The following is a 14,417-nucleotide window of genomic DNA, read 5'->3' on the forward strand; positions in this document are numbered from 1 at the left end:
ACATATGTAATGTGGTCAAATTTGATAAGGCTATAAGGATAACTAAAGTAACGTGCGTTCAAAAAAATTCGTTGTAGGCTATGGAATTTTAAACGTTGATATTCGGTGTCTGGACGTAGGTCTTTTCTTATTCAAGTAATTCTACTTCATCTTCCCAAAATGTAAACAATTTTGACATTAACCTATACATCATAATTTCGTATAAAGTTAATTTCGTCCAAAGTTCGAAAAGCATTTCTTTTATTGAGTCAGATCACAAGAATCCAAACAATCTGAGGCGGTTAGAAAAATTCTTGGTAAAAATTTTAATCGATTTTCACAATTTTCATACGTAAGAGACATGAATTTTGAACGAATCGTGGTATTATGTTTTTTTTTTTGTAAAAAGGTTCTACCTATTTCAGTAATATGAATAAAGCACAGTAAGTATCTCAGTATGTTTATTAATTCTCTATAAATATTGAATTGATTTGGACGTTACTAAAAATCCATGACTAAACTAAAGAACTGAACTGCATGAAAATAAATATTGGACAATTCATCAAAATTCAATTTAGCTATAAAAAGGCATGATGCTTTCTCCTTATTCATAACGTTTGAATGTTTGAGTTGCATAAAGAAAATAGGTCCCACATTTTGTCATTGACTGATGCATACCGAACTGCATTTTTTTTTTGGGATGCTACAAGGATAGGTAATCAATATTTCAAATTTTCTGATAACATGTCAATCTTTATCAAAACAAACTGATGTCTTTCATTCAAAATCGTGTGGCATAAAATATGTCAACAGATACTCCAGCCACTTGAGATAAAACCCGAACACTGGTTCATGGAGCTTCTGTCTTCTGTCATCATATTTTCATTATTGCTGAATAACTCTGAGGTTTTCTTCTTTGGTCGACCACCACTGGAACATTAAGGAATATTTCCTCGTTCCTTCTATTTTTTCCCAATAATAAATGCTTTTTACACGTCAGTAAAAACCATCCTCATAATTTCCGGATACTTTAAATTCAACAACATTCCGAAATGCTAACTTCCAACTTGACAGTTCACCTGGAAAATTGTACAGCAAAAGCTAAGAATTACGTTAGAGACGAAATATCGACGTTCAAAATTCCATAGCCTACTTGACGACGATTTTTTTTCCTCGCACGTTGTAAGTGATTTAATAGAAAAGATCAAAATATTTCGTGAATCAAGATATGTTAAATAGAAGAATAACCGTCAACATTTCGATCATGTATTAAACGACATTTTTTGTTGCAGTTCACTTTAATGATCTCTTCATGAAGCTTTGAAAAGTAGACATCCTACATATATATGAGTTTCAATTGTAATGATTTTTATTCGTGTGATAGCAGCATTTATTTAAATTGTGAAGTATTCTTTCTTTCTCAAGCTTTCAAGGTTTATTTATATCTTCATTGGGAGAATTACAATGTAATTTAATTGGTATTGATAATTAGGATTTTCAAGTACTTCGACAAATATAAAATTTGTACGCGTGAAACATATTCGACAAAAACCATATCCCTCGCCATATCCCAATTATAAGTGGGGACATTTCTTCAGTTTCTGATACTCTGTTATTTATAGCTGTAGGCTTGAATGAAAACCTATCTATCTCCCCGTTAAATATTTCATGGCACGTAGCTGTTTTTGTTATATTCTCTTCGTTAGACTAACATCGTTTGAAGATGAATTTGGCTCATTATGCCTATCGTGGAGAGATGTTTCGATACCATTAGCTGGTGGAGCCACTTTTTGTTTTCGAGGAGAAACATGAATTTCGACTCTATCTTCGTTTTTGCCAATTAGTGAATGAAACAGAGGAAAAAACATCACGTATATTTGGAATTTCACTCGGAATTTCATGTAGGTGAAGACATAAGGAAAGTATATGCTTCGAGATATAATTTAAGAATGATTGTATCATATTCATGATGATATGATGAATCTTATATTCAAGCAAATTTTTCAATTGCTGACTCCTCTGATTCAAAAAAATTGAAAAACGCTCTCATCATAAGGAGTTCTAAATTTGATCACATTGATTGATTTTTCCATTTGTATGATGTTTGATTGGTGATGTTTGAAGTCAGAGGGGTCCTGTAGGCCTCTGTCCGGAAATGCTTCATGTTCGGATACAGGGCGTTATATGTATTCAAAATAATTATAAATTCGATATGCGGCAATCCATGAGGAAAAGACTGTACTCTTGTATCCTGGCTGTAGCCGACCATTTTCAACACTTATTGTAATTTGAAAAGTTTTTGATGTAATAAAATTTATAGTTCGATTGCTCTACGTATAACACACGGTGTTCAATTTACTGAAAAGTGACGCATACCGGAAAAAAATGCGTAGACATTTTTTGTTCTGAATTGAATTGAATAAATTAATGTCATTTTGGAAAATTACTATGGCTTGTTATTTTCTTCTTCAAACATATGAAAGTCAATTTCAGTACGCACCCTACTGTAGATTCTGAAGACGAGTTAATCAACGTGTAATGATCGATCAGTTCGATCACCTCAATGAGTCATCCATGTTTATCAAATCTCTTTCAAATATATCAAGAAGTTTGGTCATTTGCGAGATGTAATCCTTCACAGTTGGATTGGTGAAAACTCCAAATATTACGTTTTAGTTTTGTGTACAGAAAAAAAATTAAAACTTGAATTTAAAAAAGTTGATTTTTCAAATACTTTCTCGACTTTTGCCTCACCCTGTATTACCTATAAATCGATATGGGAGCAACTATACTAAGCCTTTTTCGAGGCTTTTTTGATGAAGATGTTCATAATTTTGAAACAGAAGGTTTTGGAGATACTTGAATATTTTACCCTGATTATATTCAGAATAAGAAAGTTAGAGAGGGAAATGTCGGTTCAAACATTGAAACAAATAAAACGAGAATTTCAATATAGTTTTTTTCCTGTTCTGCACCATAAAATATCAATAACCTTCCTATGACATATTAACAGCTGCGAGATACGGAGAAGTTTGGTGATGAGTTTGACTGGTCACTTATCTAAGTGAAAAGTAAAGAAAAATGTTTGGTTGGAGAAAAGGTTCCCACTATAAAAGATTCAACGAATCTGATATTCAAAAGTTTTTATATTGAATTGCATGATATCCCAGGAAACCACCTTTCGTTTATTAAACATATATAAGTCAACTTATTCCGACGTATAAATACGGTTTCATTAGACCAAAATAAGAAGGACAAATGTCCGCGTGGTAGACGTATAAAATCAATCCTGGATATACGTCTCCTATTCGTATTTTATATACGTCTGATATTCGTATTTCATGTACGTCTTTTAGACTACTTAAGTAATTCAGAAATTACGTCGAAAACCAGTCGTCTATAAACGTTCACAACTCATATATTATAGACTATATTTCAACGACTTCAATGTACCAAAAATAGACGTTTAATAATCGTATTTTGTACTACAATTAAGTATCAGTAATAGACGTCTCTGAACAACGTTAGACCTACTGTTCATGTATACGATATCCGACGATACGATGATCCGAAATTGCATTAATATGTGTTGATCGATTATTTCGAATATAATAAATTAAAAGAACAATAAATGCACTTTGGGATCATCGTTCATACTGTCGAATATCGTATGAATGAACATTAGGCTTATTTGTTGTTAGATATTACTGTTCTGAATATAGTCAATCTTCAACATTTATTATAACAATCTTACCCTCTTTCATACTTATCCTTTTCATAGTTTCGAATAAGACATAACATAGTGTCAATCGGATTTTAGGAAAACTAAATTTTAAACTATTTAGGTCTCAAACCAATTTATTGAGAAAATAATACAATAGTAGTTTTCAAAATTTAGGTATATACATTGAGCACACCTCTTCAAATAAATATAATGGTCTATTCCTATATTTTCAGATTGCTTCAATCAGATGTACCCACATCAGCAATACGACCTCTGTAAAATGTTATTTCAGTTAGTTTTAGGAGAAAAAAATATGTCGAACAAAACATACCAAATATCTTTTTCATCATATTAGTAGACTTGAAAGTGGAGAGCTTTCTTCAAAATCGGTTATGTCATTTTGTTTTTTAGCAGATGTTTAAACATGTCCATCACTATGTTGAATCAGAATCCATTTTAATCACTCATGACAAAGTACAATTAATTTCCTCCAGACAAAACAAACACAGTAAACACACACAGCTTACGAAACTATTTCAAGATGGACGACAAGGAGAACGAACTACGAACAGCGCATGCCGCATAGCATAGCATAGAAACACGGCCGTGACTGCCACATGCGTGTATTGTAACGATAACTAATTGCCTATTGGCCGGTCGGGCCTGCGTAGATCCTCAATCCTCTGCCTACGTAAACATGGCACCAACGTTGCCAGGCTACTAAAAATGTAGTAGATCTTGAACATTCTCATAAATCTGCTAGGCTTGTTTGAATTAGAACTAGTAGACTACAATTATATCAAGTGAATAGTAATTGAAGAGGGCTCATTCAGTTTTCCAGATCACAAGATAGACATCAGAATCTTTGATGGTTGAAGCAATCAGTGTATGGACAGGACATTATTTCATTTCATGTGACAACGCTGTGAATTGTCGAATTGGGGGACTTTTAATCAAAGATATTATATGTGTAATATTTTTGCTTTTAATTGGTTGACGACCATCAATCCGAATGAATTAAACTCCATTTGGCGAGGAAACTATAGAAAAATATGCAAATATGCATTTTTTTCGTTCAATGTATATATTTTTTTTTCATTTATTGCACCTATGGTTGTACCCTCTATTCAAGAATATCTAGTATGAATGTTATACATATAAATTATTCCTGCCACGGCTCAACCATTTATATACAGCTATCATTTAAATGGTGATTTTTATGGAAAAAGATTAAGTTCGATGTGAGCCGATTAATTAGCTACCTGGTGAAATCAGTTCAAACAATTAAAGCACTTATATAAGCTGAATCGCTTTTTCAACTTCAAAAAACTTGTTTGGAACTATATGTACTAGGTGTATAAAACTCAGAAACATAGATATGACAATAATGAATAAAGGACCAGTATTTTTTTTCTCCCTGATAACTAGAAGTAATGTAGTAGGTATCTACATATGGCTTATAATAATAGTCATATTTGAAACCTTTCATATATTTGTCCAGTGTAGACCTCAATGATGAGTGTTAAAAAAATTCGCTAATAGACAGATTGAAAACCTACCATATATCCGTTTAATATACCTAAGTTCATGGAGTAGGAAGGTAGTTTGAGATATGTACGACTTATAGTCGTATAATTTGTGGAACTTTATAGACCTAGTTTATAAATTATGAAAAATTATTAAAGCTGGGAAATAAGCGATATATATTGTAGGATGCATATTGTTCCAATCGTAAAAACACAACTGGAAGACAAAATAGATCTCATTATGTACATATGACTTCCACTTATAGACATTTCAAAAACCTATCACATATTCGTTTAATATATGTAGGTGTAGGAAGTACGTGGAAAAGTACAATATATTCGACGTATAATTCGGAGATCTTGTAGACTTCGTTAATAACTGATGAATATGACGAAGAGTTTAAAATAATTGAAGTATATGAACAAAAAATAATCTTCAGTTCTTGAAAAAACTATTGATAAGCAAAAAACATATATTGTGGTATATATAGCTAACGCTAAAAGACGTTTTATAAACCTACTACAGAAAAATGGTATAATATAGACGTAAAATACTCGTACTGTGATAGACCAAAACGAAAAATATACCATCAGGATGAATATTAGACGTATACTAAACCAAGGTGTGTTTCCTGGGATAGTTTAGGTTTTAAAATGAAAGTAAATGATTTTTTCTAGGAGTAACTACGAGTAGCTATACCTAATTCAATTCGTGTACAGTATGAAGATTAATCTAATACATAAAGTCCAAAATCAGAAAATGTTCATCCTCATGTTGAGTTTTCATTCGAAAAACTTGACAAATACCAACTTTCACATTTATCCATCATAAAGAAATATTCTGTCTAATCAATTGCACTTTGATTTTCAGTACCCCCAGAAAAATTGAGGGTTCTGAACGAGAATGGCGTGCACATACCTGATTACATTCTCGGACCGTACAATGAAGCCAGTGCCGTCAACATAACTTGCGTGGCTACAGGAGGTGAGTAACACATCTTTCATTAATAATTACAGTACTCGCATTGGCGTCAAAGTCACGCCATAAATTACTTTGCATCACGATAATTATCAACTTTAAGTGAATGTTGTTAATCACTAGAATGGAAATTATTCTTGCGATCCGTTTTAAATCAAAATACTTTTAATCTCGAATATGCACAATTCGGAATGAATCATCTTTGTATGGTGAAATGATCATTTCTTTTTTTCCTCATCCTACTTAATTAATATCTTCCCTTTTTAATTTTAATCTCGCTATATTCTGAAAGTTGATAATACTGCCAACAGTCTTCAATATTTGATCATTTTGTTACAAATTATGTCTACTTCACATCGAATCAAGAATTCGAAAAACTCCGAAGCCTGCTGGTTATTTTCTCTATAACTTCATAGGCGTAAGTCTACTAATATAGTAATATACTATATTAGTAATAATACTAATATAATAATAGCGGCTACACACTGCCCAACTCGGTCGGGCCGACAGCCCGACTTGGTCGGGTTGGATGTGAAATCGGTCCGTGTGTAGCTATGACCGCCGAAAGAGGATTTGTCGGGTCTTGTCGTATAGACGGAGAGCCACAGCCAAAAAAAGTCTCTGAATTTCTTAAGCCTGGTTTTTTCTCAGGTGATTACAATCATAATATACAATAAAATGCTGCGGTCAGTCAAGTGGATCTTAGAATATGTGCCTCTGGTGCGCATTCAAACATGTCGTGATTACCGACATAACAAAATCAATTTCTTAAGGCTGAAACTTTATAAACTTTTGTATTTTGGTATGTAAATCAAAATTATGATAGTCAGTCAACGTCCGATCGGGACACAGCTGGTCAGTCAGCTTCAATGTGCGTAGCGTCGTTTATAAAGATACAATTCGTTTATTAATTTTTTGTGTAACTACTATTGACCATATTATTGATGAATAAAATGGTCAGTCAGCCATTCCGTAGAACAACGCCCGTCAGTCAGTGGATAAGAAATTAAATTTTTTCGCTCCCTATAGATATTACATCATAACACATTTATTTCAATGAGAAACTGTTCTTTAAAATCTCAGAAATAAAATTCGTTCGAAATCAACAGGATACTTAACGAACATGGGTATACGAGTATACGCACAAGTTAGAACTCATTGTTTTTCAAACATTTCTAATATTTATTTAATTCATTAACGATAACAAGCTATATATAAAGAATCATCACATGATTCATCATCTGAATCTTCATCTGAATCCATATCATCATTTTCACTATCGTGATCTGACAAGTCGAGCTCGAGTGTTGCAGAATCTGAAAAATAAATAAAATTCAGTAAAAAAAGTATTTTTATGATTGTTTAATCCAGATAAAGATATTTCTATACCTGTATTTTCTTGTAGAGGTGGAATAATGACATCTTGTACAAGTTCTGTTAATTGGTCGCCTTTGAACCAATCAAAGTCATATTTCTCATCCAACCAATTTCCACCCGTAGTCTGTAGGAGATAGCTCCGTTGGAATTTGACGGTGAGCATTACGCCAAATATTTGAAATGAAGCTCACTCTTAAGAACTGCTGCATCAATTCCGATTGGCATGGTGGCATACTCGACCCATCTACATTCTTTATTTTAATTTTATAAGGATCATTTGTGGTGCTTAAACATTTATACGTCTGTGAAAATAAAACGAATCTTGCCTCGTCAATTGATTTAATTTTTTTCAAGCCGTATAAATGGCTAATTCTTGAACCCAAGGTCAGCGAATGTTTTTTGAAAATCTTCGCTTTGCTTCATTATCTGCAGAGGTTTTTTTTTATCTTTCTTGTAAAAAGCTGGGTTAAAATCACATCCAGTCAAAGCATGCAGTTCAGGAAGAGCATTGCAAACAGAATTTCCCAATTCTTGATGCATTCTACTGACATTAATCATCCTTTGATGCTTTCCAGTCAAACGTCCAGTCCAGTCTACGCACATTAAAGCTGACTGACCAGCTATGTCCCGATAGGACGCTGACTGACTAATCATAATTTTGATTTAGATACCAAAATACAAAAGTTTATAAAGTTTCAGCCTTAAGAAATTGATTTTGTTATGTCGGTAATCACGACATGTTTGAATGCGCATCAGAGGCACATATTCTAAGATCCACTTGACTGACCGCAGCATTTTATTGTATATTATGATTGTAATCACCTGAGAAAAAATCAGGCTTAAGAAATTCAGAGACTTTTTTTGGCTCTGGCTCTTGGACTAGTACGGCCTAGCCATCCAACCCCACGAACGACCGACCAAGTTGGATCGTGTGGAGCGCTGTCGGGTGGAAACGAGCTCATTCTGTATTCAGATGTCGACTGGAGAGGTGTTCGCTGCTTCGCTGCTGCAAAAATGGCCGTCACAATTGATCCGAGCGATGTATACTCCAGCGATCGTGAAATTCAACTGACCAAGTTGGACGGCGGTCGTGCCGTCTGTACGCAACGCCCAATCTGGTCGTCCCGACAGCTGGCCCGACCAAGTTGGGCAGTGTGTAGCCGCTTTAATCAATAAATAAAACCATGAGAAATACTTAACGAGTACTTAAATGTGTGACTGAATGATCGAAATTTGGATTATGACCTAACACCTGCGTACATACGAGGATGTATTGATATCTAGTTAGCCTGGACCATTTCCATGCATAAAAAAAAATATTGCATTACCATAGGAACGAACAATAACTCATTAGAAGTGTCAGTGTGAAGTTTGAGGTCAAAGTAAACCAGAGTTACGCAATGAATTAAAAGAACGGAGATGTCCACCAAAATTGTGAAAATCGAAAAATTGGAGTATCGGGCCATCATCAAGTACCTGTATTTAAAAGGGTTAAGAGGTAAGTAGATTTCATATATATTCATATTATCCTGATTCTCCATAGGTACCGAAGTACCCCTCAGAAGCTCCGTAAGCTTGTGCGAGTTCGGAGAATGAGTTGTGTTCTGTGTAGGCTTTGTTAGTGTTCTTACGCCACCTTAGGCTCAGCACTGTTAATTTGAACCCAACAGTGTATGGACTAGAAAAATCCTTCTCTAGCACGGGATCGAACTCAGTATCTTGCGGTTGCGAAATACTGAGCCGACGCTTCTAACCACCAAGCTAGGGACACGAGATTTACGAAGATATGCATAATACCCTTGGTGATCAATGTCCTTCGTATGCGACCGTGAAAAATTGGACTGCAAGCTTCAAAAGGGGTATATTTTCCATTGAAGATGATGACCGATCGGGAAGGCCAGTTTCTGTGTCAGTCCCTAAAATATCGATGCAGTGCATGACATGATTTTATCAGACCGTCGAATTGGGCTAAAACGAATATCTGAAGCACTGAATATTTCATACGAACGCGTTCATCATATAGTTCACGTCAACTTCGACAAGAGAAAAATTGCTGCAAAATGGATCCCCAAATGTATAAATTTTGACCAAAAGCGTGCAATGGTAGAACCTTGAACCGAATTGTTACTATGGATGAGACTTGGGTACATTTCTACTATCCAGAAACAAAGCAAAGATCGATGGAATGGCGACACTCTGCTTCTCCAAGACCTAAGAAGTTTCGTGTCCAAAAATCTGCTGGAAAAGTTCTTGCTTCAGTTTTTTGGGATTACCATGGAGTAATCATGATTGATTTTTTGGTTAAGGGTAGAACAATAACCGGAGATTAGTATTCGACATTACTGATCACTCTACGGGAAAAAATTTAAGAGAAAAGACGCGGAAAGCTATCCAAAGGTGCTTTGTTTTTGCAGGACAACGCCTCTGCACACAAATCTCATGTTGCCATGCAAAAAATTCGCGATTTAGGGTTTGAATTACTAGAACACCCCCCCTTATTCACCAGATTTGGCTCAATCGGACTATCTTTCCTCAAATGAAAAAAAAAATAAAATGTCATAAATTTTCTTCCAATGAGGAGGTAATAAAAGCTGTGGAGGTGGAGCTGGTTTGCAGAGCAAGAGAAAAAAATTTTTTTTGAAAGGTCTAGAGGCGTTGCAGGTTCGCTGTAATAAATGTATTCAATTAGGAGAATATGTTGAGAAATTAAATATTTTGATATTGAAATTTTGTTTGGTTCTATAGTAGGCTAAGAATTATTCAATATATCCTCGTATACCTAACCGCTTTGAGGCTGACATAAATTTTTCCATGAATAAGGATTTGCTTGTACCCAGGTAATGATTATTTTGGATTATTCTTTCCATCTTCACACATTTTTAAATTCTTGAATAGGACTGTGAAATCTGGTTATTTTTTTTGGATGAAGAGGAGCAGAATATGAGTACTAAACAATTCTAGCTGAATACCTCTTTGGTACAGTTAAATGCCAGAACACTGAATATGTTATAAAATATGAAATTTATTTCTCGATCATATGTCAAGGACATTATGGAAAACCCTGCTCAACCGTATCCGATCACACCACAAATAAGTCGTTCACCTGCAGCTCCTGTCAGTTTGGAGTTCAAATCTTGTGTTCTGCCAAGATCATCTATATTGGCGTGAATCACTAGGGATCTTCCAATGATGGAGTTCGGTCCTTCCAGGACCAAAATTTTGTCATTGAACGAAAATAACGCAGTACCTGTATGGTCGGCATTTATATTACCCAAATCACCCACATGTCTTGCATTGTCTTCCCTTGCTCCATGCTGTTTACTGAAAGGATTGAAGTGTTCTCCAACCGTTGAGCACTTCGGATCTCGTATGTCTCCTCTTTCGTGAATGTGTAGAGCGTGAGGTCCTGGAGTTAGTCCGGTTATCTTCCCGCTAACCAAGACCCCTTTTTCATCTTTATCGAAGGTTACAATTCCGTTGATATTGGTGAAGGGACTCGAGAGGACGCACACAGCTTTGTCAACTCGTTCTTGTTTTTGATGCTCTACTTTTCCACTTACATTAAGAGATACTGTTATCAATACAATGATTTTGAATGAATTTATGAGAAATTTCATAATTTGCCAAATTGTGGGATTTGCTAATGCAAGGAGGGTGTATCTTCTACATTGTTCCAACTGAATTGACAATCATATGTCCAACTGTCATGATAAACCTTGGAACATAGATAAACCCTAGAACATAGGATTTCTATAATCTATGCCAAATATTCTGTTCTGACATAGAGATAACCTTCCTCCTCCTCTTCTTTATAATGAACTCCTTGGATATTATAGGCTCAAACGTTATATTGCAGAAATACACAAAAAGTTACTAATTATAGGTATCGCTATGTGGCAAAGAGCCACATCAAAAGAATTCTGGCCACTGAAAACAAGCTGCTACGATGTTCAATAGATGCACCTTGGTTTGTCAGGAATAGACAGATTTATAGGGACCTAAAATGGGAAACCATAACGGAATTCATGAACAGAAAAGCAGAGAAATTATTCGAAACAGCGAAAAACCATCCGAATCAAGAACTCAGGAGACTAGTGGACTACGACCCAGAGGAAGACAAAAGGAGAATGCGAATTTACCGAAGGAGACCAAGAGATCAATTAAAAAGAGATTAAAATAACAACCGAAACTTATTGAGAAATTCAATAAAGTGTTAATCCAATAGTGGATAAACACATAAATCCCAGCACGATAGTGTGCGAGAAGAAAACCGACTGAGAGATGAACGGTTTATAGGCAAATGCCCGGAACCAAAATTCAAGAAGCAGTTAAGGGTTTTTAGTGAGTCTCGAGCTCAGGAGAGCGAGAAACTCCATACTTGTTCCCCCTCAGGAGAGGGTGGTTCGTCTGACTTGCAGATTTTCCCCCTGCTACACCAAAAAAAAAAATTTCGCTTTTTTACCGGCATCAAAGCATCTGTTTTTTTTCTTATACCCTTTATAAATGACTTACATTTTGTTATCACACACATATCTGAATAATTCTCACATTTGAATATCCAAGATTATCGCCCCTTCGGGAAAAATAGTGTTTCTGAGTTTGCGGGTTCCATTCTTGCTGAGGTGTTCAAGTATTGTGTGTGTGTCGTGATGGAAAGAATCCACGATTATAATACATCAACTTGACCACATAGTTCAAAATCTTCGATCAATAAGGAGAGGAAAAAACTATGGCTATAGCTGGGGAAGCAAAAAAAGATTCACAGTAAAATTTGATAAATAATTTCTTTAAAGACTCATTCTAACGAAGAATCATTCACACTTGATTCGAAAGATTATCCGATCAGATTTTTTTATATTTTGCACAAGAACCTAATGCTATACTGAATATGTAAAAGTCACTCATCAAGTATATACCTTTGGTATTCACCATTTTGTGAAAAATGCTCCAGATATGTAGACAGACACTCCAGTTTCATTATAAGTATAGACTACTCAACTTTTCATCTTTAATTGTTGAGACTTTCAAATAGCTACCTTGACTTTTTGCGTCAGAAATGAGAGAATCTTCTGTTGCTGAGAATTTATTTATTTGATGTAAAAAAATACAGGAAGAGAACTAACTATTGAAGGAAATAAATGAGAGTCCTATGAAAACACCGAGAGATAGCGCTTAAAATAACCTTCTCCGGTAGACTATTCCATACGTCCAAAATTCTGTTGTGAGGAACAGATAAATTTTTTTACCAACACCTCTGTTACTATAAGGATGAATTAGTTAAACTAATTAAATTAAAATTTTTATTGTTTTTTGTATTTTGAGGTCAATGACGTACACTTTACGAGTGAATGATATTGCTGAAATGTTATAGAAGATTTCTTTTTGTCGTAGGGTACCAGATAATTGATAGATTATCTGAAAAAAAATATTAATTTCAAAACCAAATGAACTCAATTATGTACTCAATTTACGTAATCCTTCATCAATTATTACCCTACGAAAAAAGCGTGTTCACCATATGAAAACTTTTTGAAACAAATTCCTAGCTGACGAAAAAAGTCTGAAACGCTTTCTTGATAGTTTTCACCAGATTTCAATGGTTATAACAAAATGTTACAGTTAAAGCTGAGCGCTACATTTTGGCGCTTCATATCAACCTTTTGAATTGATGTGGCCGATACTTGAAAATTCATAATAAAACTAAAAGTTGCACTACTTGATTTTCACTTGGATGAGTTATTCAACAACTACACGAGTTTCGCTATAACGATAGCAGATTCAAGGAGATTCAAAATAACAAATAACAATTAGGATGTATAAAATAATTCCAATAAATAGCTTAATTTAATTTTGCTTCGCAGGACGCCCTTCCCCTAAGGTGACATGGTGGCAAGAGAACGCTCTTCTCGACGACTCTTTCGAGAATCTGCCTAATAGGCAGGTTCGTAACATACTCCATTTGGAGAGGCTCGAGAGGAAGCATCTACATACTATATTCACCTGCCAAGCATCGAACAACAATCTGGTGGCCCCAATTTCCAGCTCTGTCACCCTCGACATCAATCGTAAGTGCTGCATTTCGATTCTATATTGAACCTGGCTACTCTGTACATTCACGTACGGTTATGTGTGAGAAATATTCGCCCGTTGCGATAATGGCACTTTAGATTTCCTCCATTCTTCCTCGTGCAGAATGAAGAAAGATTCAATGCACAACTAAAGCGTTCTTGACTTTTGAATAGAAAGCTTATGTTTCGTGGTAGACGACATCGAGCTCGATTGGCTAAAAATCCCTAATATACGGGGTGGCCCACATTAACCATTACTGCCGAGCAGGGCAACTGGATCGAGTTATACAGAGTGGTTTACAATAAAGTCCCGTATTTGCAGGGCTTCTAAGGATAGGAGAGTCTGAGGTTTTAACGTAATGGCAAGCTGCTATTTGCATTATTCATACTCATTTACTGTTTTTAACTCTCCTCTAAGCATAAATTTCTTTTTTTTTATATTTATTCACAATCAGGAAAGATTTCAATCGTACTTTTGTCCAACTAAACGTTACTGAAAGCATCGAGCTCTAGTCGATATTCTCTAGAGGATTTTCTTCTTAATCTAGTAGTGTAAGTTATTTTGATAATAGAGCGATTATAAACTTCTTCCACTACAAACAAGTATTCACATCAAAAACATGTCGTAGCTTGCGATCTTGCAACTTAGTTTTTCCACGTGCAGTTTATGTATATCTCCTCTTAGAAGCTATTGAATCATGTATCCAAGACTTTATTTGTACTGATTTATTCTCTAGAATCCGAAATGTTATCTGGTTGTTATA

At 35.0% G+C, this 14,417-nt stretch overlaps 2 protein-coding genes across 4 annotated transcripts in view; one reads left to right on the forward strand and one right to left on the reverse strand.

The window, feature by feature from the left end:
• LOC123306664 (nephrin-like) overlaps nt 1-14,417 on the forward strand; it is a 721,736-nt gene that overhangs the window by 396,014 nt on the left and 311,305 nt on the right. For all 3 annotated transcript variants that reach the window (XM_044888766.1, XM_044888768.1, XM_044888767.1), the window contains 2 exons: nt 6,101-6,214; nt 13,447-13,650. In XM_044888766.1, the coding sequence (XP_044744701.1) occupies nt 6,101-6,214; nt 13,447-13,650 (318 nt within the window). The remainder of the gene's footprint in view (nt 1-6,100; nt 6,215-13,446; nt 13,651-14,417) is intronic.
• Nucleotides 10,588-11,281, reverse strand: LOC123306665 (superoxide dismutase [Cu-Zn]-like). The gene has a single exon (XM_044888769.1). The coding sequence runs from the start codon at nt 11,200-11,202 to the stop codon at nt 10,651-10,653; it is 552 nt and encodes a 183-aa protein (XP_044744704.1). The 5' UTR covers nt 11,203-11,281; the 3' UTR covers nt 10,588-10,650.

The sequence above is a fragment of the Coccinella septempunctata genome, chromosome 2, assembly GCF_907165205.1.
Source record: "Coccinella septempunctata chromosome 2, icCocSept1.1, whole genome shotgun sequence".
In the NCBI taxonomy this organism is placed as follows: Eukaryota; Metazoa; Arthropoda; class Insecta; order Coleoptera; family Coccinellidae; genus Coccinella; species Coccinella septempunctata.